At 45.2% G+C, this 13,454-nt stretch overlaps 1 protein-coding gene across 7 annotated transcripts in view; it reads left to right on the top strand.

Annotated features, from left to right (window-relative positions):
* ALG1 (ALG1 chitobiosyldiphosphodolichol beta-mannosyltransferase) overlaps positions 1-13,454 on the top strand; it is a 45,327-nt gene that overhangs the window by 24,070 nt on the left and 7,803 nt on the right. For all 7 annotated transcript variants that reach the window (XM_030213609.1, XM_030213604.1, XM_030213607.1 and 4 more), the window contains 5 exons: positions 2,730-2,851; positions 4,377-4,415; positions 6,972-7,031; positions 9,639-9,749; positions 10,609-10,723. In XM_030213609.1, the coding sequence (XP_030069469.1) occupies positions 2,730-2,851; positions 4,377-4,415; positions 6,972-7,031; positions 9,639-9,749; positions 10,609-10,723 (447 nt within the window). The remainder of the gene's footprint in view (positions 1-2,729; positions 2,852-4,376; positions 4,416-6,971; positions 7,032-9,638; positions 9,750-10,608; positions 10,724-13,454) is intronic.

Here is a 13,454-nt window from a genome sequence, read left to right as displayed (position 1 = left end):
AGGTGCAGAGCACTAGCCGCGCAGGCCGAACTGATTTGCCACTGGGCCGAGCTGCATCTTCAGTGTCTGTCGGCAGCTCATATTGCAGATCAGAGCAATGTGCAGGCCGATTATCTGAGCAGGCATCAGATCGATCCAGCAGAATGGAATCTGGCAGACGAAGTTTTCCTGCAGATCTGTGCCAAATGGGGCAAGCCCGTGATGGATCTAATGGCGACAGTGCCAATACCAAAGTCCCATGCTTCTTCAGCAGACGGAGAGATCCTCGCTCGGCGGGGTTGGATGCCTTGACTCAACCCTGGCCTCCGGGTCTACTTTATGTGTTTCCCCCATGGCCCTTGATAGGGCGCCTGCTCTTGCGGATTCGGCTGCACCCAGGAGAAGTGGTCTTCATCGCCCCGGATTGGCCAAGGAGACCTTGGTATGCAGACCTCCGACAAATGCTCCTGGAGGCTCCTCTGCCGTTACCTCTGGTACCGAACCTGTTGAATCAGGGACCGGTAGCCATGGAGGACGCCGGCCGCTTTGGTCTTACAGCATGGCTATTGAGAGGGCGCAATTGAGGGATAAAGGTTATTCCAATAAAGTTATTTCCACTCTCCTGCAAGCCCGCAAGCGGTCCACTTCCATGGCTTATGCCAGGATTTGGTGCCTGTTTGAGTCTTGGTGTGCTTCCAGAGCCATTGCTCCAATGCGGGCTCCTGTCTCGCCGATTCTGGACTTTTTGCAGGAAGGTGTACAAAAAGGCTTGGCCTATAATTCCCTGCGGGTGCAGGTGGCAGCGTTGGCCTCCCTTTGTGGTAAGGTGGAAGGCGTGTCTTTGGCTGCTCACCCAGATGTGGCACGGTTTCTTAGAGGGGTGCTTCGGTTCCGACCTCCAGTGCAAGCACCCTGTCCAGCTTGGAACCTGGGGCTAGTTTTGAAAACCCTGCAGGCATCTCCTTTTGAGCCGCTTCGGCGAGCATCGGAGAAAGATTTGACACTGAAGGCCGTTTTTCTGGTGGCCATTACCTCGGCGAGACGGGTGTCAGAGCTCCAGGCGCTGTCCTGTAGAGACCCATTTCTGCAATTTTCAGAGTCCGGAGTCACGGTTCGGACCGTGCCTTCCTTATGCCTAAGGTGGTTTCAGCCTTTCACCTAAACCAGCCTATTTTCTTGCCCTCTTTTTCAGAGGAAGAATTTCCAGAATCTTTTGGGCAGCTGCACCTTTTGGATGTGCGCAGGACTCTGCTGCAGTATCTGCGAGTTACTAACTCTTTCAGGACTTCTGATCATCTGTTTGTTTTGCTATCCGGTTCTCGCAGAGGGTCTCCAGCGTCTAAAGCCACTATTGCCTGCTGGCTCAAAGAAACTATCTTTTCAGCTTATCTGCTGGCTGGCAGGGTTCCGCCTGTAGCCTTTAAGGCACATTCTACTAGAGCGATTTCTTCCTCTTGGGCTGAAACTGGAGCACTCTCTCTTCAAGAGATATGCAGTGCAGCAATATGGGCTTCTAAGCTCTCCTTTGCCCGACATAACAGGCTGGATGTGGCTGCCAGGAGGGATGCGCATTTTGGTGCACAAGTGCTAGCGCATGGTGTGGCTTGTTCCCACCCTATCTAGGGATTGCTTTGTTACATCCCATACGTAATGGCTTCATCTGCTTGATGACAAGGAAGGGAAAATTAGGTTCTTACCTTGGTAATTTTCTTTCCTTTAGTCATAGCAAATGAAGCCATGAGCCCTCCCTGTATGATTGTCTGTATGCTGTGAATCTGTTTTCAGGTTCTATTCTAATTTCCTGAAGTTCCTTCCTTGGGAGAAAGTTGGAAAACAATCTTCAGGATTCATGTTCAGTTTAAATTTAGGAGGATGTGTTCATTCCCTCCAGCATGTTTTTTTTTGGAGGATGTGTTGATTCTCTCCAGGAGGCGCGTGTGTTCCCCTCCAGTTCTATAAATAGGAGGATGAGTTCATTCCCTCCAGTGTGTTGGGAGGATGTGTGATTCCCTCCAGGAGGCGCGTGTGTTCCCCTCCACTTATACAATAAGGAGGATGAGTTTATTCCCTCCAGGAGGATGTGCATTCCCTCCTTTATGAGTTCATGCCCTTGTGATGGGCCATCATTCGCTGTGAGGAAAGCTCTTGTGATTCCCATTGCGGTTTGCCATACTGCTTTGGAAGCTTCAAATACTGAAGAGGCAGTGGAGCTAGCTGGCCAAGAGGGCACTGTGAAAGTTTGAGTGCTCTCTATCTCCCCTGCTGGTTGATGGACATAACCCATACGTAATGGCTTCATCTGCTATGACTAAAGGAAAGAAAATTACCAAGGTAAAAACCTAATTTTCCCATCCTGAGAGCCAGACAAACTCAAAGAACCATCAACGCATACTTTAATCTGCATTTTTATAGGATTTTTGTGTGATCATCTTGATTGTATCAAAATCTTGTGGGAGGGGCCTGCAGGCTATGGATCTGAATTGGAAGGGGGGGGGGGGCTGTAAGGCTGAAGGTTTGCCTAGGGCATCCACTACTCTTTCACTGGCTTTAACATTAACGTCGCAATGTGTAGCTGAATCTTTCAGGGTGTATTAAGACTTTCAAACTTGATAACCAAAAAATTGGCCTCTAAATCCAAACTGTCACAAGGCCAGTTGAAAGCTAACCAGAATCAGCACTAACAATTTTTGACTCAGCCAGATATTAAAATGGCCTTCAAAATAAATTGTTATATATTCTTTCTTACTTAGAACAATGTCTGAATGCTCTGAGGTTGAAAAGTCAGTGTTTACGGAATTGGACAGTAGAACTGGAAGCGTGACACATGTCCAAGGAAGACCAGCACTATTGATCAGCAGCACAAGCTGGACAGGTCTGATATGGTTTAGACTTAGTGATGATGTTTAGTTATATCTGCCACATGAAAAGGAATAAAGCTCTCTTCTAAAAGTGAGAACCTATTTTTGCTGTTGCTTTTGACTTTGTTGAAACAAGTCTCTCTCTTTTTGGTGTTTTTTTTTTTTTTTTTTTTTAAGAGAAACATTCAGAGGTGTATTACATTAATAATTGTGAACCAGGAGGCAACACTATGGAGTTAATTTTAGAACGGGATGCCCTAGATTAATCCTGCAAAAACGGGCACACTTTTAATGTGTTATAGAGACACAAATAAAAGCACTGATCCTGCAGAAATCATACCTAGATTGAAGACATGGACTCTGTGCAGGCTCTCTCTGAGCATGGTTACTCCCCACATTACTTTTAGGTGTGGCCTAATTTTATGAGGAAATCCAAGAAGAGGAAACTGTAGTCTGCAAAAGATGCCAAGCAGTCCACAAAGAGCAAAACACATTTTTTTATTATTTATTTATTAGGATTTATTTACCCCCATTTTGAAGTAATTCACTCAAGGCGGTGTACAGTAAGAATAACCATCTCAAACATGAGCAATAGACAATTACAGCAGTAAAAATATTCAAGTAACAGTACAGAGTATGGCATAGTACACTACATACAATGTCAACACAATACATAATAGATGTCACATAAATGCTGATAGAGGAAAAAGGAGCACTGCTAGTCTAAGTTTGCTGCTGTTTGCATGTTTGTGATACAGCCTTTGTGTGATTTTTGTAACCATCTGCTATTAGGAGTAAGTGTCCTTTTGGATCCTATTAGTATTAGTCTCGACTCAGCCTTTAGGAATGCAAAATGTGTCCACGTCGGGCAGTATTATCTCTGGAATTGATTGGAATAAAGTTTTCCTTTGTTACAAGACATGTGCCCACTCTTTGTGGACTAATTTTATGAGTCCATTTACATGCAAAATAATTTACAAAATTACTTTGTCTCTTCATCAGCTCATTGTAATGAATTTGGGTTCCAGGATTCCATAGAATCTTTCCCTTTCAAGCCAGTCGCCCTCTTAGAGGACCTGTTTTGGCTTTTGTAGACCCCAAATTTAAAATTGGAGCAGACATGGAGTACGGGTGGGGGGAAAAACTTTTACATTCTTATTTAGTATAATGTTCATTTCTCGGAGTATAATGTTCATTTCTCGGGGGGGGGGGGGGGGGGGGGGGGGGGGGGGGGGGGGGGGGAGTTGCCTGAAATGATTCTGCTAGATAAGTTTATAAATCCATTACATTTTGTTAAATTGTCAGGATGCAGTTTTAGATTCCTGTCTGTTAAAGTGCTTTGTCCTACTTTTGCACCTATGATGTAAATCTGTAGGAAATAGGACCTGTATTCTGTATTTATATACATTTCAATGTAGGAAGGCTGAGAAGAACTAGATATGTTTTTCATTGCATAAAAATGATCAGGACTTCCTGTGTGTGTGGTATCGGCCTGGTTTGTACCGTACTGATCAAATGGTGTCTTTACTTCTGTTTCAGAGGATGAAGACTTTTCAATATTATTAAGAGCTTTAGAAGGTAAATTGGAACACACACGTTTCCTGTAGATAAGTATAATATAATACTATGCACCTTATGCACCTTATGCCTGTGTTAACTTATCCTGTACAGGCAGTTAGATACTCAAGCTATGTCTGCAATAATAATTATGTATGGCCTTGCTCTTTAAACTCACAGAGCCTCATTTTACTTAAGTGCATTTTGATGTTAGTGTGCAGTATTCGTAAATAGCTCCCATTGAATAAAATTGGATTTGTGCTAAGCTAGTGCATGTTAACAGCATAATAGCTCGCTTACAACATACTGAAGTTTAGTAAATGAGGCCCTTAATAATTTATGCTTTAATTATGCAGCTTTCAAAATTAAGGGGCCATTTTACAAAGTGCGTAAGGGCCTATGCGCATCCAGCATGCATCAAATCAGCATTACCACCCGGCTACCGCATGCCCCAGGTGGTAATTCTGAATTTGGCGCACGCCAAAAATGGTAGATTTTCTACTGCATGGCGCTTACCTGGCGGTAAACAGCAGTCGATGTGTGCTGCATGCCTACTGCCCGGCTAGCACATGAGACCTTGCCGCTAAGTCAATGGATGGCAGTAAGGTCTTGGGCCAAAAATGGACGCATGCTGGTTTTGCCACATGTCCATTTTCCGGCCCCTTTTAAAAAAAAAAAAGGCCCTTTTTCCAGGACACGGCAAAAACTGGCCCAGCTCACACCCAAAAGATGCGCTCGCACTGCCACTTTTTGCCGTGGCTTAATAAAAGGGCCATTAAGCTTTTAACAGATTTTGCTGGGGTTTTTTTTTTTCTCTTTATTCCTTCTGTTCTAATTTGCCCATAGTGTGTGTATATTTTCGTGTCTCTTCCAAGCCACACAAATTTAGTAATGTCCATTATAGACAGGTTCTGTTGTCTATGGATGTTCACACAGGTTGCATTTCCTTCTCAAATTGTGTACCTCCAGCTATATTGCAGACTGAAGGACCTTATTCAGTAAAATGTGTTTTTTTCCTATAGATAGGGCCGCCGAGAGACTGGGCCGGGGTGGAGGTCACCGCTGCCGCTCCCACCTCCGTCTGCCATCGGGATGGGCCCCCTGCATTGAAATCACAGCGCCTCTCGCCTCCGTGTGAAAGCACTGCAGGCAGCAGATCTCCTCCCTTCGGCCTTCCTTCCCTCGTGCCCCGCCCTTGCAGAAGTTACATCAGACGAGAGCGGGACACAGGTAGGGAAGAAGGCCCGAAGGGAGGCAATCTGCTGTCCTGCTGCCTGCAGCGCTTTCACACGGAGGTGAGAGGCGCTGTGATTTCAATGCAGGGGGCCCGGCCCGGTGGCAGACGGTCGACGACAGAGGGCAGGTGGGACTTCGGCGCCGGGCCCCCATGCCTTACCGTGGGCTTACGGGCCCACATTATGAAACGTCTTCTGACAAAAGCCTTAAGCCTATCCCACAACGTACCCAGTGCCACCCCCGAAGTGGCATTCTCAGTAAGAACTAAAGATATCTTTGTTAAGGTCTTCCACTACACATTCCTCATCTAATAAGGTCTCATTGAGCCTCCAAAAACGGAGCTTCTGGTCCTGGCATGAGAGAGAAGATGCTTATCAAGAAAAAAATAGTCTATACTGGAGGACGAGGTATTGTTGGTTCGGTTGCATTGGTTGACGGTTCAGGCAAGAAAAAGTATTTCCTGACATTACTCCTAAGTCTACCACCCTGCATCCTCAATTGATGTCCTCTAGTTTACCATTTTCTCTTGTTTAGAAAATATTTGTTTCTATATTAATACAAGTATTTAAACGTATAGTTGCACGTATGTATATTTATTACGATTTATTTACTGCCTTTTTGAAGGTATTCACTCAAGACATTGTACAGTAAGAATAGATCAAACATGAGCAATGGGCCAATTACAGCAGTAAAAATATTCAGCTAACAATACAAAGTATGGCATGGTATACTACTTGCAATGTCAACCTAATACGTAATAGAACATTATAATTGATAGTGAAGGGTAAGGCAAAGTTGTAATATATAGATGGGTAAGAATGTAGGAAGAGTTAGAAAGTAAGGTGATTAATTTGAAGAAAGTTGCACATGAGGGCAGAGAGATGGTTAAATATTATCTCAGCTAGGGTAGGAGTGGATAAACATATCCCGCTGCAGTATGTGCAGCCCGAGTCAATCCTTGTGTGTGTGAGTGAGACTAACAAGTTGGTTGCTTCTTCCATTAAAAGCCTGATTGAAGAGCCATTATTCTAAACTTTTATGTACATAATTGGTGGGTACATGTAAGTGCCTGTTTTGTACAGTTAATCCCATTGTGTTTTAATGTTTCTTTTAATCTGATGTACATGCCTGCACCTAATATTTTTGTTATGTATGTTTTGTTTTTGAGAAAGGTGAAAAGCGGGCTGACTAACCATCTTCGCTTTTACTGACAGCTTAGAAAAGTTTAGTGTTTGGCATGCAGTCCCTCTCAAATTTTGAGGTGATATGGATGATTATATGATTATTTATAAATGTTTTAAAGCAGGATTTATTAAAACAGGATTTACTTTTGATCTGTAGATTTTGAACAGTTTATCAATGATGGAGCTCAACTTCCGTCTTTAGTGTGTGTGATAACAGGTAACTCTTTGCTATGATTTTGAATGCTTTCCTGTGAAATTGTTTCTGTACTTTAGGAAAAGTACAGAATATTAAATATAATGGCCTGATTTGCACAAGCCCAAGACAACACTGCGCATCTACCCCCAGATTCTATAAATGGTGCACAATTTAATTACGAAGCCAATTAGTGCTGGTAATTGGGTGCTAACAATTATTGGCACTAATTGGCAGCAGTTTGGATTTGCACGTGCATCTTGCTGAGCGCTATTCTATAAAGATGTGCAAATTTTCTAGTGTGTAACTGAAAAGGGGTGTGGCCATGGGAGGGGCATGAGTGGGTCAGGGGCGTTCACTAAACATGTGCATAGTATTATAGAATTCAGGGGATTCAGACCTAATATACATACATGGATTTACACCAGGTTTCAGTAGGTGTAAATCCTTGGGCGCAGATCCCAGCACTATTCTATAAATGGCACCCAACTCACTGTTTATTAAGAACTAGCCGTTGAGCCGTATAGGACCGGGGGGGGGGGGGTTGAAAGGCCCCTTCTCCTCGCCGCTGCAAGCCCCCCCCCCCCCCGCCGTCGAGCTCGCCGCTGCCCCTCCGAGGTCACCGCTACGCCCCCCCCCCCCCCCCCCCGGAGTCGCCGGCACCCCTCCACCCGGGCCCTCGCTTAGCTATTGAAACAGCGCGGGAACACAGCACACAGCTCAGATGAGCTGCCGTCCTTCTTCTCTGCCTGTGTCCCGACACAGGCAGGGAAGGAAGGCCGATGGCAGCTCAGCTGAGCTGTGTGCTGCGTTGATGCTGTTTCTATAGCGGAGCGAGAGCCCAGCCCGGGTGGAGGGTGGGTGGTGGCGGCGACTCCGGGTGGGGGGGGGGGGGGTGGCGGCGACCTTGGGGGGGGGGGGGAAGCGGTAGCAACGGCGGTTTCGTCCCTCCCCTTGTGCAGTAGAGACCCTCTCTGTCCCGCCCCCGTCATCACGTATTGACGCGGGGGCGGGACAGAGAGGGTCTTTACTGCGCATTTGCGAGTGAGTTCGGTCACTCGCCGTTTATATGTTTGATAGTGCTCAACGCCATTTACTGAATCTAGTCCCTAGTGTAGTGTACAACATACTGTTAATTGCTTATATGTGGGGCTTCTGATTTTAGGTTTTAACTGATAAAACATCCCTGATGCAAAACGTTAAAATAGTATTCACCAGAAAACCCTAGTTCCCTTGTTACTCTCTAACCCCTCCTCTGAGTGACAGAAACCTACGTAGTTGGCGTCCTCTTAATACTCAGCAATAATACCTGTTGGCGTACTCAGCAATAATACCTGTAGTGAAAAGGCGTTTCGTCATAGGTCATTACCTCAACTCGGACATCGGCCACATTACAATCATTTGCCCTTAATCTATTAACATGCAAAAAAAATTAACTGTCAAAAAGTAATGTTCAAAAAACATTTATAAAGTGCAAATCAAAAATCTTACTATCATCAAATGTTGCTTAAAATAGCCAAATCCAAAATGTATACTTATAACAGTGTTGTACTCGCCTCCTCATTACATCACTTCTGTTCTGCGCTGCTAGGTTGTGCAGCCTCACTTGCTGTGCATGGGAGGAAGATTCTTTAGTCCAGCTGCCCAGTCATCTTCCCTTTTGTGCTGCTGGGCCCTTCCATGTTCCAGCAAATGATGCGTCATCTGCTCCACCATGAGGGAGGAAGGGACATCCGTGTATTGCCTACCTCAGATCAGGGAAGGAGGGCTGTTTTACCACCCAGCTCTTTTCTTTTGCCTAACAAAAATCTGTCTTGGCATAGTTATGTCTGAAACAGGGATTTTGAAAAAGTGAATTGGGCATCTCTGCAGGGCACCTCTCTACCTGCTAGCATCAGTTGCTCAGCAAAGAAACAAAAAAAAATAATCCCAAACACAGGCATGACACGACAGAGCTGAGGTGAAGGTGAGCAAGCTGTTGTAGTATTTAGGGCCTGCTGGGATGGGGGAAGAGAATGGAAGGGGGTTTGGAGGAGAGGTTCTGGATGGAGAGTAACTGAGGGGATGCATATGTGGGGTTTGGGGGGGGGGGGGTGCTGACAATAGGGAGCATGGGAGGGGGATTGATGTGGAGGTGAAGTGTTCTCTTCCCCTACACTGGCAAACTCCTCTTCATTAGTTTGAAGGATCATCCCTCCAACTGGTCGACGTTATTTAAGAAAGGTAATTAGCAGGTCCCTCAGATCCAAAAGGTAGAGAAACAGTGATCTAGTGCATTAAGATTTCTGTGGATGATAGTGTCTGGCAGAAGAGTCCAAGGAAAGTAAGATCACAATACCTAGCAAAACTCCTGAAAGTAAGGTGCAAAATGTTCTTTAATGGAAAAGTGCATTTTTTTTTCTGTGGAGGGTACAAACAACTATATAATGCTATAGACATTTGGATGTAGTGTTTATTGTTACCAAACTAACTTCTGATTGGCTCTATTTTTAGGGTTTATTTTATTTACCATACTGGTCTTCCTATGACTATAACAAAGTGGTTTTCTTATTGTAATACTGCAATATTCAGTTAGAATGACTTCATAAAGTATAACTGCACTCAAGTCATTTTTTTTTTCCTCTTTGAAAGGCAAGGGTCCTCTCAAGCAGTACTATAACCACCTAATAGAAAAGTTGCACTTTAAACACATCCAGATCTGTACACCTTGGTTAGAAGCAGAAGAATACCCACTTCTACTTGGTAAGACTCACAGGAACATACATTCCAACCTGTTTAATTATGGTTATGCATTCAGATATCCCCACTTGCTCCATCCATAGTATTACTTTTACTATATATAGTCCAGGTTACTTTACTTTGTTGTAATCTTGCTATACTCTTAGGGCCCCTTTTACCAGGCTGCGGCAGAAGGGGGCCGGTGCTGGCGTCAGTGCGTGTTCTACACGCGCACCGAGGCCCCCTTTTACCGCAGCTGATAAAAGGGAAGTCTCACTTTCCTACAGGAAATGGCCAGGCAGCAACTAAAGCACTTGCTGTGCCATTTCGGCTCCCATGTTAACCTGGCGGTATGCGGGCAGCACACAGCACTGCCCGATTACCGCCGGGCACACTACAAAAATAATTTTTTTGTAGCGCTGGAAATGATGGCGCGCTATGGGTGGGAACTACCGCCGGGCTGCTGCAGTAGCCCGGCGGTACTTACTGTAGAATGATCTGTAAGCCCGCATTGGGCTTACCGCCGCTTAGTAAAAGGACCCTTGGCTACTAATAACAAAATACAGCACAGAATAAACAGCAATTTAATTACTACTCCATGGTGTATAAGTAACATAGGACAAAGTTGTATTTAATCATAGGCTTTAAAATAGTTTAGTGAGCCTCAGGCACTTTTTTACTCTGCTAGCTTCCTTGTTTGTATTTTGTTGGCAGGAGTAAAATGCAGGACTGAGCTGTTCATGAGATATGGAGCTATTCCTTTCTCCCAGAAGTGGTGCAGGGCCGCCTTTGGTGGTAGCAAATCCTGAAGAATATTGGATTAAATTTAAGTGGGAGTTCAGAAAAATGACTGTTGCAGTTTTGTTTTCTTTTTAATTTGTAGGATCAGCAGATCTAGGCGTCTGTCTCCACAAATCATCCAGTGGCTTGGACCTGCCTATGAAAGTAGTAGATATGTTTGGCTGCTGTTTGCCTGTTTGTGCAATTCATTTTACCTGGTAAGAGCTGGCAATATGTTAAAAACTGAGTTTGGGGCTGGCCCAGTAGTTCAGATTGAAAGTTCTATGCACTGACGTAGAAAAGGACCCCTTTTTCATCCCCATAGCAGTCTTTCCTCTCAGCAAGTCAGCTGGGACTGGGAAAGAAGTTGTGATCATTGCTTAAGGGTGACACCTAGTGCACAGTTTCAGGGCTCATAATTACAGGATTCCAGAAGGTGCCCCAAGTGACTCCTAAAGGCCCTTTTACTAAAGTGCACTACAATCTGAGCTTAACATGTTTTAACGGAGGATTTTACCTCGTGCTAAACCCAGATTTAACATGGCATCTTTTAGGCATTCAGTCTATTTTTTTTTTTAAATTCCAAATTGTGCATTAATGTACCTGCAGCATGTTAACGTGGGACTGCTTACTGCCCCCAATTCAGGGGGCACTAAGTGCTCCTGCATTAACAAGTTAGCACACACGAAGTATAACGCACTAGCTGGTTAATACTACCACACTCACTCTCCACCATTTTGTGAAGCCAGTTATGGGATAGCACCGTATGAGTGGACAATTAAAGTGAATTGATTGTAAGGCACGGTAAAGTTTTTGATTTATGGTGGAAGGTTTTTCATGCCTGTGATAGGAAATTAAGCTTTCTGGGGATTTTTCCTTCCACTATAGTTATGCTGTGTGGTTTATCCAGTGCTTTATTTTGTGCCGGTACGCAACGGTACGGCGTACCGGCACCTTTTTCTCCTCCTGTCCTCCCCTCCCATTATTTCCAGCGATTCTCCGCCTCTCCCCTGCCCTCCCATCGACGTGCAGCGATTTTCCGTCCCTCCCCTGCCCTCACCTCTCCCATATCCAGCGATTCTTCGTCCCCCAGCCATGCTTTTTCACTGCCTGCCAGCCAGCGTCGGACTCGGAGGCGAACGGTTCAGGCAGCGATTGGCTGGCAGCGTCGTAGCTTCCCTCTGCAAGTCCCGCCTACAACTTCCTGTTTACGCATAGGCGGGACTTGCAGAGGGAAGCTACGACGCTGCCAGCCAATCGCTGCCTGCACCGTTCACCTCTGAGTCCGACGCTGGCTGGCAGGCAGTGAAAGAGGACGGCTGGAGGACGAAGAATCGCTGGATATGGGAGAGGTGAGGGCAGGGGAGAGATGGAGAATCGCTGCACGTCAATGGGAGGGCAGGGGAGAGGCGGAGAATCGCTGGAAATAATGGGAGGGGAAGGGCAGGGGAGAGAGAATTGCTGGACATGGGATGGGAGGGAAGGGCAAGGGAGAGAGAATTGCTGGACATGGGATGGGAGGGAAGGGCAGGGAAGAGAGAATTGCTGGAAATCGATGGGATGGGAGGGAAGGGCAGGGGAGAGAGAATTGTTGGACATTGATGGGAGGGCAGGGATGAGATAATTGCTGGAAATCGATGGGATGGGAGGGAAGGGCAGGGGAGAGAGAATTGTTGGACATTGATGGGAGGGCAGGGATGAGATAATTGCTGGACATGGAGGGGAGAGAGGAGAATTGCTGGATGGGGAGGGGAGGACAGGGATGAGAGAATTGCTGGACATGGAGGGGAGGGCAGGGAAGAGAGAATTGCTGGACATGGAGGGGAGAGAGGAAAATCGCTGGGAGGGGAGGACAGGGAAGAGAGAATTGCTGGACATGGATGAGAGGGGAGAGAGGAGAAATGCTAGAAATGGATGGAGAGGAGAGCAGGAGATAGAGGAGAATTGCTGGACATGGATGGATGGAGGAGTTGGCTAGGAGAGAGGAGAAATGCTGACTTGGATGGAGGAGAGGGGAGAGAGAATTATTGCTTTATATGGATACAGAGGAGGGAAGAGAGATGAGAAATGCTGGACATGGATGGAGGGGAGGAGAGAGAAGTGCTGGACATGAATGGAGGGGAGGAAAGAAAAAAGAAGATGCACATGGATGGAGATGAGGGAAAGGGAAGAGGAGAAAAACTGCACTTGGATGGAGAAAATAGGCAAAAGCTGGATCCATGTTATACCTCCTCCAGTCAATTCCATGGAGGAGGACCCAGCTTTTACTTATGGATGCAGGGCAACAAAAGAAGGCGGAAAGTAAAGAAATAAATGGAAAGGAAGCCCTTGAAACGGAGTTAAGAGAACAGATAGAGAGCAGCAGAATCAGAGACTGGGACCAATATGGATAGAAAAACAAAGTCACCAGACAACAAAGGTAGAAAAAAATCATTTTATTTTCATTTTAGTGTTTGGAATTTGTCTTATTTTGTACTGGGTATACTGGAGCTGTAACAGCTTACAGAAATTATTTATAATGAAAAAAAATCACATTATTTTTTCTCCTATACTAGTATAATATTTTCAATGATGTCTGTTTATATGCGCCATGGCTGGTATAAGGGGTGTGGCTATAATAGGGGCAGTGCCATATGTGGTGACCCCGCCCACAATGAGTACCAGCACCTTTTTTTCTACAAAAAAAAGCACTGGGTTTATCTATATGATGTGTTCATACTTTTGAAGTGTAATCTCTACTAGTTTTGATCTATGTGTACTTCAAAGGCTCTGCAGCTCTGTGTTGTATATTTAGTTCAAACTTATTATAGTCTGCTACCTTAACATATAATAAAATGGTAAACATAGAATAAAAGAACAATTTTGAATATAGGTTATACCTTACTTGGGTTGGTTTATCTGTCTGAAGAATCCACCTTCTGGTGGGTGCCCTAGTTGTGTGAGTCTTCC

The sequence above is a fragment of the Microcaecilia unicolor genome, chromosome 8 (assembly GCF_901765095.1).
Source record: "Microcaecilia unicolor chromosome 8, aMicUni1.1, whole genome shotgun sequence".
NCBI lineage: Eukaryota > Metazoa > Chordata > Amphibia > Gymnophiona > Siphonopidae > Microcaecilia > Microcaecilia unicolor.
The sequence above is the reverse complement of the archived record's forward strand: the minus strand, read 5'-3'. Positions and strand labels throughout refer to the sequence as shown.